Source organism: Protobothrops mucrosquamatus, unplaced genomic scaffold, assembly GCF_001527695.2.
Source record: "Protobothrops mucrosquamatus isolate PMUCROS unplaced genomic scaffold, P.Mucros_1.0 scaffold_209, whole genome shotgun sequence".
Classification (NCBI taxonomy): Eukaryota; Metazoa; Chordata; class Lepidosauria; order Squamata; family Viperidae; genus Protobothrops; species Protobothrops mucrosquamatus.
The window spans coordinates 76,992-90,725 of record NW_015386285.1 but is presented as its reverse complement, the minus strand read 5'-3'; the positions used below and the strand labels follow the sequence as shown (position 1 = coordinate 90,725).

General features: G+C 43.8%; 1 protein-coding gene across 1 annotated transcript; it reads left to right on the top strand.

Annotated features, from left to right (window-relative positions):
• The first annotated feature begins 1,080 nt into the window (after nt 1-1,080).
• LOC107296915 (acyl-coenzyme A synthetase ACSM5, mitochondrial-like) lies at nt 1,081-12,349 on the top strand. Its single transcript, XM_015826275.1, has 13 exons — nt 1,081-1,266; nt 2,054-2,264; nt 3,264-3,471; nt 4,380-4,523; nt 5,234-5,390; nt 5,690-5,769; nt 6,958-7,081; nt 8,261-8,341; nt 9,173-9,274; nt 9,560-9,687; nt 9,771-9,870; nt 10,854-10,973; nt 12,239-12,349. Exons 1-13 carry the CDS (start codon nt 1,081-1,083, stop codon nt 12,347-12,349), a joined length of 1,752 nt encoding a protein of 583 aa, XP_015681761.1.
• The last annotated feature ends 1,385 nt before the right edge of the window (nt 12,350-13,734 follow it).

The window sequence follows — 13,734 nt, the reverse complement described above, 5'->3', positions numbered from 1 at the left end:
ATTCTTGCACTTCACCCGTCATTCAAAGACTTCTTCTTCCTTTGTTCTTCCAGATCCTTCAAGGGACAGCTGGTTTTCCTAATCTTAAAGGAATAAATAGAAAGAAATTCAGATAAAAGAGAGGGGAAAAAATGGTTCCCACCGGAGTTTAGTACGGTCCTGTGTGGCAAAGCGCCATCTAGTGGTGTCTTTAGGAAATAGCTTGACTTTTCAACCATTTACTCTGAATTTGAAGCAGGCTAACTTTCTAAGTGTACATTCCTATTTCTGGGGAGTTTATTTTCCCCCTTTTTTATTTTAACTAGGATGCATTGGGGTGTATGCTACAATTAGCATCTGCTTCCCACTTTAAGAAAACAGAAATGATAAAACTGTTTTTCTGTTTTTTAAGGAATGGTTACAGGTCTCAGATCCCAAACTGCTGGAGGTGGTTCCCAGCTCAAGTGTGTGGTGGTTCCCAGCTCAAGTGTGTGGTGGTTCCCAGCTCAAGTGTGTGTCCTACAAGGTAGACCAGATCTGATAACTCTCTCTTTCCCTGTTCCAGTAGGGCAGTGTTTCTCAGCCTCAGCACTTGTCGGTTGAGGGGACTTCAACTCCCAGAATTCCATGCTGGCTGGGGAATTCTGGGACCTGAAATCCACACCTCTTAAATTTTGACCAGGTCTGTTGGGCAAAATGCATGAGTAGGCATCAGCCTTCAGAGAGACCAGCATCAACCTATAAGTGGCCAAGATGGGGCACTTACAGCAGAATAAGCTATTTTGTGTATGGTGAGGTGTAGACCAAGAAATTGGTTTTTTTATACCCTTTGTCAGGAGCATTTTTCAGACAAGCAATAAGTCAATATGTTGGAGAGCCACACAGTATCTTTGCTCTATTACAGGGGTCTTCAAACTTGGCCCTTTTTATGACTTGTGGACTTCAATTCCCAGAATTCCTCAGCTGCTCCTGTAGCTTGATAAAAAATCTCAGGGTTATTGCCTTCCCTTCTCCATCCCTTCATCACCTTCCTTTCGTTTCCTTCCCCTCTCCTGTTTTTGCAGGAAATCAACCATTGATTGCTGATCCCAAGCTGGTGTCATGAAAGTCCTTGTCAAGTGTTTTGGGCATCTGCGGTCTCCTTGGGTTTTCCTTCAACAAGCAAAGAGGGGCTTAGCTTCTTTGATCCCCTCATATTATGAAGCTGTTAATCGGGGCGAACAGGAAGTGCCCGAGTACTTCAACTTTGCAAGCGACGTGGTGGACAAATGGACCCAAGAAGAAAAGGTAACATTTTGCACTTCTTTTGGGGGGGAAAGGACCACAGCTAGGTAGGGTATGAAGTTGTTAAAAGAAAAATCTTCATCAGGGTCCAGTCCAAGCCGGGAATAAACAACATGGAGACTGTTTTAGAAAGAAGGTTGTAGTTTATTGAAGAGGAGAGCCAGACAGAAAGATAGCTCTGGGAAAAACTGACCACATGTAGTAGGGAGCGGTGGGTTTTTATACCTTCTTGGGCTTTTGTCTGGAGTTGTTCCTGTGGCATGAACTTTGACCTGAGTCTGTGTGTGCCTTTCTGGTATTCTGATGGTGGTGAGTTAATCCTATTATGTCCAAAAGGTCATATACTGCTTCCCTGGGGCTGTGGCTGATGACTGTTGGACTTTTTTGGTGTGAGGGATTGTTGATTCTAGGGATCTTTATCTTTCTAATCCCAGATTCCTGACTCCAATATTTCTGACAAGATTATCACATCTGCATTTCTGCAGACCTGGTTTCTGTTTGGGGCAGAGAGACTGGGAAGGCGGGGTGGGTGGGTTGGTTTTTGCCTCTAAAATCCTTTGGGGAAATATCTTCTGCCTTTTTAATATTTCCCAAAATATTTCTTTCTCTGGATTCTTCCCACAAAGTTATTACTGGAAGCATGCAAGCTTTGAGAGGGGAGGATGTGCCCGTTTCTCTGCTTCCTGGTTACCTTTTCTTTTCTTTTGCAGTTGACCATGAGATCTTGTTTGGATTAGGATAGGTTTCAGCTACCCCTTCTTGAATGTTAACTTCTTGAGTTGCCCACTAGGATGGAAAGCGAGTCCACAACCCAGCCTTCTGGTGGGTCAGCAGTCAGGACGAAGAGGTGAAGTGGAGCTTCAAGGAGCTGGCTTTCTTGTCCCGAAAAGCTGCCAATGTCCTCACTGGTCCTTGTGGCTTCCAAAGAGGGGACAAAGTTATGATCGTTCTGCCTCGTATTCCAGAGTGGTGGCTACTCGTTCTGGCTTGTATGCGAACAGGTTAGTCAATGTTATAGGGAAGACAACCCTCTGCCTGTGCTTCCTAAGAGTGACAGTGGACTTTCCTAAGAGGTGTCTCAGTGGACATTGTTCCTAAGAATGCCAATGGGCACTCTTCCCAAGAGTGCCGGTGGACTTTCCTAAGAGATGTCCCAGTGAGCAGCACTCTTAGGAAGAGTGCCGGTGGACATTCCTAAGAAGTGACCCAGTGGACACTCTACCTAAGAGTGCCAGTGTATGTCCTTACCTGTCCATCTCCCAAGCAATGGGAGGGTAGGGTAGGCTGAGCGACAGCGGGAGGCTCAATTTCATCTCATGAACTTAGCAATGAAGGATTTTTTTTTGTTTTAATCACCATTTTCCAACCTGAGAAAGGCCCAATCCTCTAGATACGTTAGACCAAACTCTTATTATCCTTGGCCAATGTGGCCATGTTGGAAAATCCATCCACTGTTATTGGCCCCCACATAGAGGAACCCTACACTAGCTTCACTTTATCCATGGAATGGACGCTTCATGTTGGTTTCTCTGATCAGAATAGAATGGAGCTGGAAGGGACCTTGGAGGTCTTCTAGTCCAGCCCCCTGCTCAAGCAGGAGAACCTATACCATCTCAGACAGGTGACTGTCTAGCCTCTTCTTAAAAATCTCCAGTGATGGAGCGCCCACGATTTCTGGAGGCAAGCTGTTCCACTGGTTGATTGTCCTCACTGTCGGGAAGTTTCTCCTTAATTCCAGGTTGCTTCTCTCTTTGATCAGTTTCCAACCATTGTTTCTCGTCCTGCCCTCTGGTGCTTTGGTGAATAACATGGCCCCCTCTTCTTTGTGGCAGCCCCTCAGATACTGGAAGACTGCTATCATGTCTCCCCTGTTTCTTCTTTTCTTTAGACTAGCCAAGCCCAAGTCCTGCAGCCGTTTTTCGTCTGTTTTAGTCTCCAGGCCTTTGATCATCTTAGTTGCTTTTCTCTGAAGCACTTTCTTCCCTGCTTTTTCCCCCTAGGGATTATTTTTATTCCTGGAACACCTCAGTTAACAGCTAAAGACATTTCCTATAGAATTCAAGCTTCCAAAGCCAAAGGCATTGTGGTGGCCGATCAGTCTGTGCTTGCAGTGGATTCAATTACGGCTGACTGCAAACTTCTGAAAACCAAGCTTGTTGTGTCCAATAGAAGCCGAGAGGGCTGGCTGAACTTCAGGGACTTATTGCAGTACGTATTCCAATAAAAGTCAGAACTACATCACCATCTTCTGGGCTGGAATATTATTTTATGAGGGTTTTTTTTAATTGGGCAATATAAGAATGGTCTAGTGCAGGGGTAGGCAACCTTGGCTCTTTTATGACTTGTGGACTTCAACTCCCAGAATTCCTGAGCCAGCCATGCTGAGGGGAAAGGGAGAGGTTTCCAAGCTGAGCCATGCTGGCTCAGGAATTCTGGGAGTTGAAGTCCACGAATCATAAAAGAGCCAAGGTTGCCTATCCCTGGTCTAGTGGTTAAGGCGCCAGGCTAATAAGCGGGAGATCGAGAGTTCAAGTCTAGCCTTGGCCAAGAAAGCTAGCTGGGTGACCTTGGGCCAGTCCCCTAGATATGGTGAGTGCTAGTCTTGCCTTAGACATGAAAGCCAACTGGGTGACTTTGGGCCAATCATTAGGAGACAGTGAGTTCTAGTCTTGCCTTAGGCATGAATACCGGCTGGGTGACTTGGACAAGTCATTCTCTCTCAGCTCAACCCGTCTTGCATATGTGGTGATGAAAATAGGAGGGGAAAAGAGTATTAGATAGGTTTTCGCCACCTTGAGTTGCTTATAAAAATTATAAAGGCGGGATATAAATTAAATAAATAAATAGGAACCAAGGTTGGTTCTTTTAACAATCAGCTGTCCCACATTCCTTAAGTTCTGGTTGTAAATATATCTGCATCGCACACTTGACTAAGATGCTCTGAATTTCTTGGAAGAGTTACAGATGTTGCCTTCCAGACGTGCAGAAACTTCCCAAAATTCCATTCGTGATCTATGTAAATCCCAATTATGAAAGACCCTTCCCAGTCACCCACCCCAAAATCTCCCTTTCCAGTCTAATTACATATCAACAATAATAATCTGCTTGTTTTCCAGCGCAGCCTCTGGTGACCACGATTGTGTAAAGTTGAGAAGTGAAGAGTTAATGCTGATCTACTTTACAAGCGGAAGCACTGGATCTCCCAAAATGGTGGAACATTCCCACTGCAGTTATGGCATTGGATTTGCATCCAGTGGCAGGTAGTATCATGGCATGCTTTTGAAGTCCTGGATTATTTATTTAGTTATGACTTGACTTGACTTGACTTGACTTGACTTGACTTGACTTGTCTTGACTTGACTTGTCTTGTCTTGACTTGACTTCACTTGACTTCACTTGACTTCTTCACTTCACTTCACTTCACGTGACATAACTTGATTTAACTTAACTTGATTGCTGCCCATCTCACTACAAGGCTCTGGGCGGCTTACAGCATTATTGATTATGAACATTATGATTCCATAACAAGGCTTGAATTGCACAGTTGCTCTGCTTAACGATGAACTGGGAGAGTGCCAAGTAACAAGTAATCTTCAGATTACAACCATTTGCTTAGCAACTATTCCAAGTTGCAATGGCACTGAAATAAAGGGCCTTACCACCAGTCTTCCCACTTATGACCCTCGGAGCATCCTCAAAGTCACGTAATCAAAATTTGGGCGCTTGGCAACCGGTATGTATTTACCATGGTTGTTCGCATCCCAGGTCACGTGATCTTCATTGGCAACCTTCCCAGCCAGCTTCCAACAAGCAAAGTCAATGAGGAAGCACATGATTCCCATAACACCTATGGCAAAAAACTTTGGGTGTGTCTCACTTAACAATCGACTTGCTGAACAGTGAACATTCTGGTCCCGAAGTGCTCATAATTCAAGGACTACTTGTACATTATTATTATTTTTTCGAACAGGCACTGGTTGAATCTGTCTCCTTCAACTGTTTTCTGGAATACTTCAGATCCAGGATGGGTAAAGACTGCTTGGAGCAACTTATTCGCCCCATGGATCCATGGGTCTTGTGTCTTTGTGCATCATCTGCCCCAGTTTGAACCTACAGTCATATTAAATGTAAGGATGCGCTAACGATGGCACCTGGTTTGGTAATGAAACGTCTGCGAGAAAACAGCCAAGCTCAGAGAGCACCAAGGACCCCACCGGCCAACACTGTTGAGTATAGAATTTCAGGCAGATGCAACAACTTGACTTTCGGATTTAGCATGTTGTATGAGTGCAGCCCTGCCTGTCTTAAACTTCAGGCTGGGTCATTTCCCTCTGAGGGAAACCCTAGGTCAAGTCTGATTGCGTATTACCTTGATTGCATATTCATTTTCTTCATGTTGATTGCATATGCCTTTCCTCCATTCTAGACTCTGGTAAAGTATCCGATAACAACTTTCTGTACGGCTCCTACTGCATACAGGATGATGGTTCAGCATAATGCCACCAGGTACCTTTTGTCACAAAACTTGAAGAATGAGGACAACATGAAAATTGAAAGTCTAGACCACGGGTAGGCAACCTTGGCTCTTTTATGACTCGTGGACTTCAACTCCCAGAATTCCTGAGCCAGCCATGCTGAGGGGAAAGGGAGAGGTTTCCAAGCTGAGCCATGCTGGCTCAGGAATTCTGGGAGTTGAAGTCCACGAGTCACAAAAGAGCCAAGTTTGAAGACCCCTGGTTTAAATATTTAAATATTTTTTCCTCACGGTCACGTGATCAAAATTCAGGCATTTGGGCAGGGGTAGGCAACCTTGGCTCTTTTATGACTCGTGGACTTCAACTCCCAGAATTCCTGAGCCAGCATGAGGGAAACTTTGGCCCCCTCATGACTCGTGGACTTCAACTCCCAGAATTCCTGAGCCAGCATGGCTCAGCTTGGAAACTCTCCCTTTCCCCTCAGCATGGCTGGCTCAGGAATTCTGGGAGTTGAAGTCCACGAGTCATAAAAGAGCCAAGGTTGCCCACCTCTGGCCTAGGCCTAGGCCGCTTTCTGACTCGTGGACTTCAACTCCCAGAATTCCTGAGCCAGCATGGCTCAGCTTGGAAACCTCTCCCTTTCTCCTCAGCATGGCAGGCTCAGGAATTCTGGGAGTTGAAGTCCACGAGTCATAAAAGAGCCAAGGTTGCCTACCCCTGGTCTAGAAATTTAATGGAATTGTCTAGGTTTTGTTTGGGTTTTGTTTTGTTTTTGCTTTGTTGCTATTACTATGAACTTGCATGGGACAGTCCTTATTTTCTCATGAATGCTCAATTTGGAAGGATGGCCCTCTTAAAATTGCGGTAAGATAATTTCCTAAGATTGCCTTCTTGCACAACTGAAGGTATACCCCATATAGTGAATATGTCTTACATTATAAAGGAGATGTGAATTCGAGGGTTCCATTCTTGGACCCCTTTCACCTGGGATTTCAAAGCCAGATAAATAGGCAATATTCACGCTATCCTGAGCTGCTAAGATGACCTCAAATAAATGTAAATCTTCAGGTTGAGCTCCATTCTTGGTGACCGAGCAGCGGGATGGAGATTAATGATTGTCTCTTTGGGGCAGCAAAAGTCACATTTCCTTCCAAACGTATGCCAAATCAACTGGCCGAGGAAACAGTGAATTATTGATTGACTCTTGTTTCTTTTCAAGCTATAAATTCAGGAGCTTGAAGCACTGTGTGACTGGTGGGGAACCACTCAATCCGGAAGTGTTTGAGCAGTGGAAGATTCAGACTGGGTTGGATATCCATGAAGCATACGGACAAACTGAAACGGTATATTCATTTTGATAGAGAATTTCTGTAGTTCAACTGGGAAACTTTGGTGCTTTATAATCTTGGTTGTTTGCTTTCGGACGTTTCATTACCCAACTAGGTAACATGATTAGTGCTAGGGAGCGTGGCCTGTTTATATACAGCATCTTGTCCTGTCAATGTTGCTGGGAAAAGGAGTTCCTTAATTAGGCTATTGTTTTCTACTAGATTAACAGAGGAATAGAATCAAGATCACGTGAAGTGTTGATACTACTTTACAATGCCTTGGTAAGGCCACACTTGGAATACTGCATCCAGTTTTGGTCACCATGATGTAAAAAAGATGTTGAGACTCTAGAAAGAGTACAGAGAAGAGCAACAAAGATGATTAGGGGACTGGAGGCTAAAACATATCAAGAACGGTTGCTGGAATTGGAGATGTCTAGTTTAATGAAGAGAAGGACCAGGGGGGATATGATAGCAGTTATTCCAGTATCTCAGGGGCTGCCCCAAAGAAGAGGGAGTCAAGCTATTCTCCAAAGCACCTGAAGGCAAGACAGGAAGCAACGGATGGAAACTAACCAAAGAGAGAAGCAACCTGGAACTAAGCAGAAATTTCCTGACAGTTAGAACAATTAATCAGTGGAACAACCTGCCTCCAGAAGTGGTGAATGCTCCAACACTGGAAGTTTTTAAGAAGAGACTGGACAGCCATTTGTCTGAAATGGTATAGGGTTTCCTGCCTGAGCAGGGGGTTGGACTAGATGACCTCCAAGGTCCCTTCCACCACCACCACCACCACCACCATCATCATCATCATCATCATTATTATATAGTTTGTCTGGTGTTAATCCCTGCTTATCTGGGTAGTGATTGCTAGAGAGGATGTATTTTCTTCTTAGGACCTTCTTTTCGTTTCTTGGGTTTTTTTTATTGTCACTTTTGAACAGTTTATGAATTATTTCTATGTGTCTCCCCACCAACACTTCATAGGGCAAGCTGTTGTATGTAAACAGGGAGCAAACCCCACGCTCTCTAGAACTGATGAGGTCAGCTAGTCAGGTAATGAAATGTCTGTAAGCCAACCTCAAAGAGCACTAAGGACTCGACTGTATTTCCTTCAAAGTTGGGTCTGATCCCATCCCCTCATTCTGAACATGGGTCCTGACGCCTTGTCTTCCATCCTCCTCTTCCTTGCAGGTAACAATCTGTGCTAATGTCCAAGGAATGAAAATTAAGCCAGGCTCATTGGGGAAAGCATCTCCACCCTATGATGTCCAAGTAAGAAGGACCAATTTTGCTATTCGGTACAATACAATTTTTAAAGGCTGTTTTTATGTCGTGGTCATTGATGTCATCCTCTTTATGGCTTTCCTTTTGCTGGTCACCTCTAAAAGAAAAATAATGTACTGTACAGGTAGTCCTTGACTTAACACCACAATTGGGACCAAAGCAAGGCGGCTGTTTAAGTGAATGGTGCCTGATTTTGCTACCTTTCCCCCCCCAAAGTTGTTGTTAAGCAAATTGCTGCAGCTGTTAACTGAATCATGTCATTAAGTGAGTCTGGTTTCCCTCATTGAGTTTGCTTGTCGGAAGCCATCTGGGAAGGTCACAAATGGCGATTGGACATTTGACCGGGATGGTATAAGGACTCTTGACTTGGGAAGGGAATTGGACTAGAACAGGGGTCTTCAAACTTGGCCCTTTTATGACTTGTGGACTTCAACTCCCAGAATTCCTCAACCAGCGTGGGGCAACTATGGCCCCTTCATGACTTGCGGACTTCAACTCCCAGAATTCCTCAGCTAGCGTGGGGGAACTATGGCACCTTCATGATTTGCGGACTTCAACTCCCAGAATTCCTCAGCCAGCGTGGGGGAACTATGGCCCCTTCATGACTTGTGGACTTCAACTCCCAGAATTCCTCAGTCAGCGTGCCTGGCTGAGGAATTCTGGGAGTTGAAGTCCACAAGTCATCAAAGGGCCAAGTTTGAAGACCCCTCGACTAGAAGATCTCTAACAATAAATGCAATCAGAGCAATACTTTATTTATTTACCATATTTCTACACTGCGCAGCTCACCCAATGGACTCTTTGCTTTTATTTCTGAAGGTTGTTGATGAGGAAGGAAATATTCAGCCCCCTGGGAAAGAAGGAAATTTGGCCATCAGAATCAAACCCAAACGACCATTTTGTCTTTTCTTGAGGTATTCAGTAAGTATGAATTTTTTTAACATACACGTCAATAAATGGGATTAGTATACATTTATTCCAGTTGCACAGGTATGGAATAGGTGGTGCCTGGCTCAACAGCAGTAACTGTGAGAGGGATCTTGGAGTCCTAGTGGACAATCACTTAAATGTGAGCCAGCCATGTGCTGCAGCTGCCAAAAAAGCCAAGGCAGTCCTAGGCTGCATCAACAGAGAGATGGCATCAAGATCACGTGAAGTGTCCATACCGCTTTATAGTGTACTAGTGTCGTGCTTGGTTCTTTCCAGGATACCCCTGAGAAAACGGCAGCCACTGAACGTGGGGATTTTTATATCACTGGAGACAGAGCGGTCAAAGATGAAGACGACTATTTTTGGTTCGTTGGCCGGGCCGATGATATCATCAATTCTTCAGGGTAGGCTTCCTTCTCCAGACCTAAGTTGGTTTCTTTCCTTTACCGCTTGCAGAAGAGTTGAAAAACCACAACTTCTGTCTTAGGTATCGCATTGGTCCTTTTGAAGTGGAGAGCGCTTTGATCGAACACCCAGCAGTGGTCGAATCAGCTGTTGTCAGCAGTCCAGATCCTATTAGAGGAGAGGTAAGCTAGGTCCAAATACCACAAATTATCCCCCAGAAGAAAATATTTGTAGCTCAGGGTGGAGCTGTGGGGTCCTTGGTGCTCTCGGAGCTTGGGGGTTTTCTTCCAGACGTTTTAGGATCCAACTAGGTAACAACATCAGTGCTAGAAGTGAGTGGGGTTGCAGAGAGGAGGAGGAGGAGGAGGACTGTGTGGTCCTTGGTGCTCTCTGAGCTTGGGGGTTTTCTTGTAGATGTTTTATGACCCAACTAGGTAACATCATCAGTGCTAGAAGAGGGGGGGTTGCAGAGAGGAGGAGGAGGAGGAGGAGGAGTACTGTGGGATCCTTGGTGCTCTCTGGGCTTGATTGTTTTCTTGCAAACGTTTCATGACCCAGCTAGGTTCATTGGTACTAGAAGGGAGAGGAGTTTGCAGAGTGGAGGAGGAAAAGGAGGAAGACTGAGGGGTTGTTGGCGCCCTCTGAGCTTTGTGGCTTTCTTGCAGACATTTCATTACCCAGCTAAGTAATATCATCAGCTCCACTACTGCAGGAAACCTGACTAGGTAGCATCACCCACTCCCCCTGATGATGTTATGGCATCCAGTTGGGCAACAACATGTTTGCAAGCCAACGAGAGCATCGAGAGCTCAACAAATCATATTACACATACAAAGAAATACCCTGTAATGTGAACAAATGAATGTAAATTGAACACTACCTGTAACTAGCCACTCCCCAGGAACTGTTTCTCAACCAATAAGAGAGAAACGACGGCACGAAAGAACGGTGTACAGGCTGAATGGACAGAAGTCAGCTCTTGGGGGGAAAAAATAGAAAATAGGTACGGTAGAAAATAAATGTCCCGGAAAGCCTACAAGGTCAGGTTTGAATTGTGCGCCCATCTGCATTGGCTAATCTGAACCATGATTAAGATAATTCATGGACCAGCTTTATAACCTGTTTCTCAAGGTGTTCACTCCCAGGTATGTTTGTGCCCATACAGGTAGTCAAAGCGTTCATCATCTTGTCTCCTGCTTTTCTGTCCCGCAATCCAGAGGCGTTAATCCAAGAACTCCAGGACCACGTGAAAAAATCTACAGCTCCATATAAATATCCCAGGAAGGCAAGTCTGAGTGGGGAAGTTGCAGAAGAGAATGATGGAAGGAGGAATAACTGAGGGCTGCTTACCTCTGGGTTGATGAATGGATGTTTGGTGGCTTTGGAAAATGCAGCATAGGTGAGGTGTCCACCAGCCCTTCAAGGTAGATCAGACTAGGAAGCCAGTCACACCTACCAATTCCACTTTTATGCCAGTAGTCCTTGACTTTGACTTTGAGCCCCAAATCTCTGTTGCTTCATTGTAAATTGGGGACCACCTGCAAATTATTTATTAAGATTATCATATATAAAATGAAAATAAAGGTAACAGGAAAATGGGGAAACGAAAGGGGGGGAAGAATAGTGAGGAGCAAGAGGGAAGGGGGGAAAAAAGCATTGCCTTCCAACATTTTTCGGTGAAGTAAAATATATACCGACACTACAGACTCAACTTTTTACTGTATTTATAACAACAGCTCATTTAATCAGCTAAACTCAACATTAAGGTTTCACTTTTTTTTTTCTGTCTCAAGCACAAAGTCCAGAAGTGGTTTCCAAGTAGAAAAAAAAAATAGATACACTCTTTTCTCTGATTAGAACAGTTAACTTTGCCATCTCTGCAAGCTCCATCATTTCTTTCCCCCCATCCATTCCGTTGGAGGTGCTTTCTCAAATTACACGTCTGTCCTGGACTCTGCCTTCTTTTATCTGACTCTTCTTATTTGTAGCTCCTTCTCCTATTCCTTCAGGTTATTCCTTCTGCCCTTTACAGATGTTCGAAAAAGTCAAGATGGTGGACCACAATGTTGCAACTGAAGCCAAGGCGATTCACACTATTGTGTTGCACTGTTGTGGCACACTATCCTGGCTTTTTTTTTTAAACTATACCCTATGGATGCTCCTGCAGCATAGGATTATATAAATCTATAGGTTGGTCCAGCGTGTAAGTTACGGGATTTGAGAGCCTGATTTATAAGCTTTTCTCTACAAGTGAATGATCGCTGTTGCAATCTAGTCATATGTCTGAATTGGTAAGCAAACACGCAATCAAGTTGTGGATTGTTAATGGGGACTGAAATGTAGGCTGATTCTTGGCAGTGTTGCCAAAGCAATTTCCCTTTGCCTTCTTTATTTTATTTTATATTTTATTTTATTGAATTTTATTTCCTCGCCTGGCCAACAGTCCTGGGATTTCCACGTGCCCTCTCCCCTCCAAAATCCACGGAGTTCAGGGCTGCCACGAAGGGGCAGAAAAAAAAAGATGTTTCTTTTTTAATTTCCCCCAAACAGATAGAATTCGTCCAAGAGCTTCCCAAAACAGCAGCTGGAAAAATTCAACGGAGTATCTTGCGGAAACAAGAATGGAATCAAGTCAAGCGTCAGCTCGACCTTCCCAAATAAAATATTTTTTTTTTCCATTCTGTGCTGTCCCGTTTCATTCTATTATTCCAAGCCAATTGATTCCATGCTAGAAGGTTTTGAGTCAAATTTGGGGGTCCCTGGTGGGTGGCACTCAAAAGAATGAGTTCTTATAATTACGGGTTGACATGCAAAGATATGATATGATTGATTGATTGATTGATTGATTGATTGATTGATTTTCATGACAGAGAAGAACAGCAGTAATTGAGACCATCATCTTTCAGTCATGGGTTTAATTACGTGCAGTCCTCAACTTACAACAGTTTGCGTAGTGACCGTTCAAAGTTACAACGGCACCCCAAAAAAGTGACTTATGACCGTTTTTCATACTTATGACCGTTGCAGCATCCCTGGGGTCACATGATCAAAATTCAGATGCTGGGCAACTGGTTCATATTTACGACGGTCGCCACGTTCCCTGGGGTCACGTGATCTCCTTTTGCGACCTTCTGACAAGCAAAGTCAACGGAGAAGCCAGATTCACTTCACAACCGTGTTACTAGCTTAACAACTGCCGTGATTCATTTAACAACTGTGGCAAAAAAAAGTTGCAAAATGGGGCAAAGCTCAGTGAACAAATGTCTCACTTAGCCAGTTGGGCTCCGTTGAGGTCGTAAGTTGAGGACTACCTATATTCATTTTGGGCACTCTTTTTTTCTAATGTGAAATCTATATAAATAATAATAATAATAATAATAATAATAATAATAATAGAAATAGAAATAGAAATAGAAAGACTGTGGCAAAAGCAAGCAAAGGTAGTACCAATAGTAATAGGCGCCTTGGGTGCAATCCCAAAACAACTGCAGCACCACTTGAACACCATTGGCATTGACAAATTCGCTATTAGTCAATTGCAAAAGGCGGCCTTACTAGGAACTGCTTCCATCCTGCGACGATATCTGTAATACCATCAAACATCCACATCTGCCTATCCCAGGTCCTTGGTAAGGACTCGATAGGTAGACAAAATGCCAAATTCAGTCTGAACATCTGGCTGACTGTGCGATGATCCATTAATAATAATAATAATAATAATAATAATAATAATAATAATAATAATAATAATAATAATAATAAAGTTGGAAGAGACCTTGGAGGTCATCTAGTCCAACCCCCTGCTCAGGCAGGAAACCCTATATCATTTCAGACAATACCATTTCCTGAATAGTTTGATGAGCGAAGGCCTAATAGCCAATAAAAAAATAAACAATGAAACTGCCTTGATTAAGAACGCCAAGCTGGATATCCCAAACCGTAGCATACACATTCAAAATGAACGTTCTTGGAGAACCTGGAGATGATGCGACAAGTTGGACAAGTATTAGGAACGAGCCCAGCTCAACAAAGGTCTAAGTTTTCAC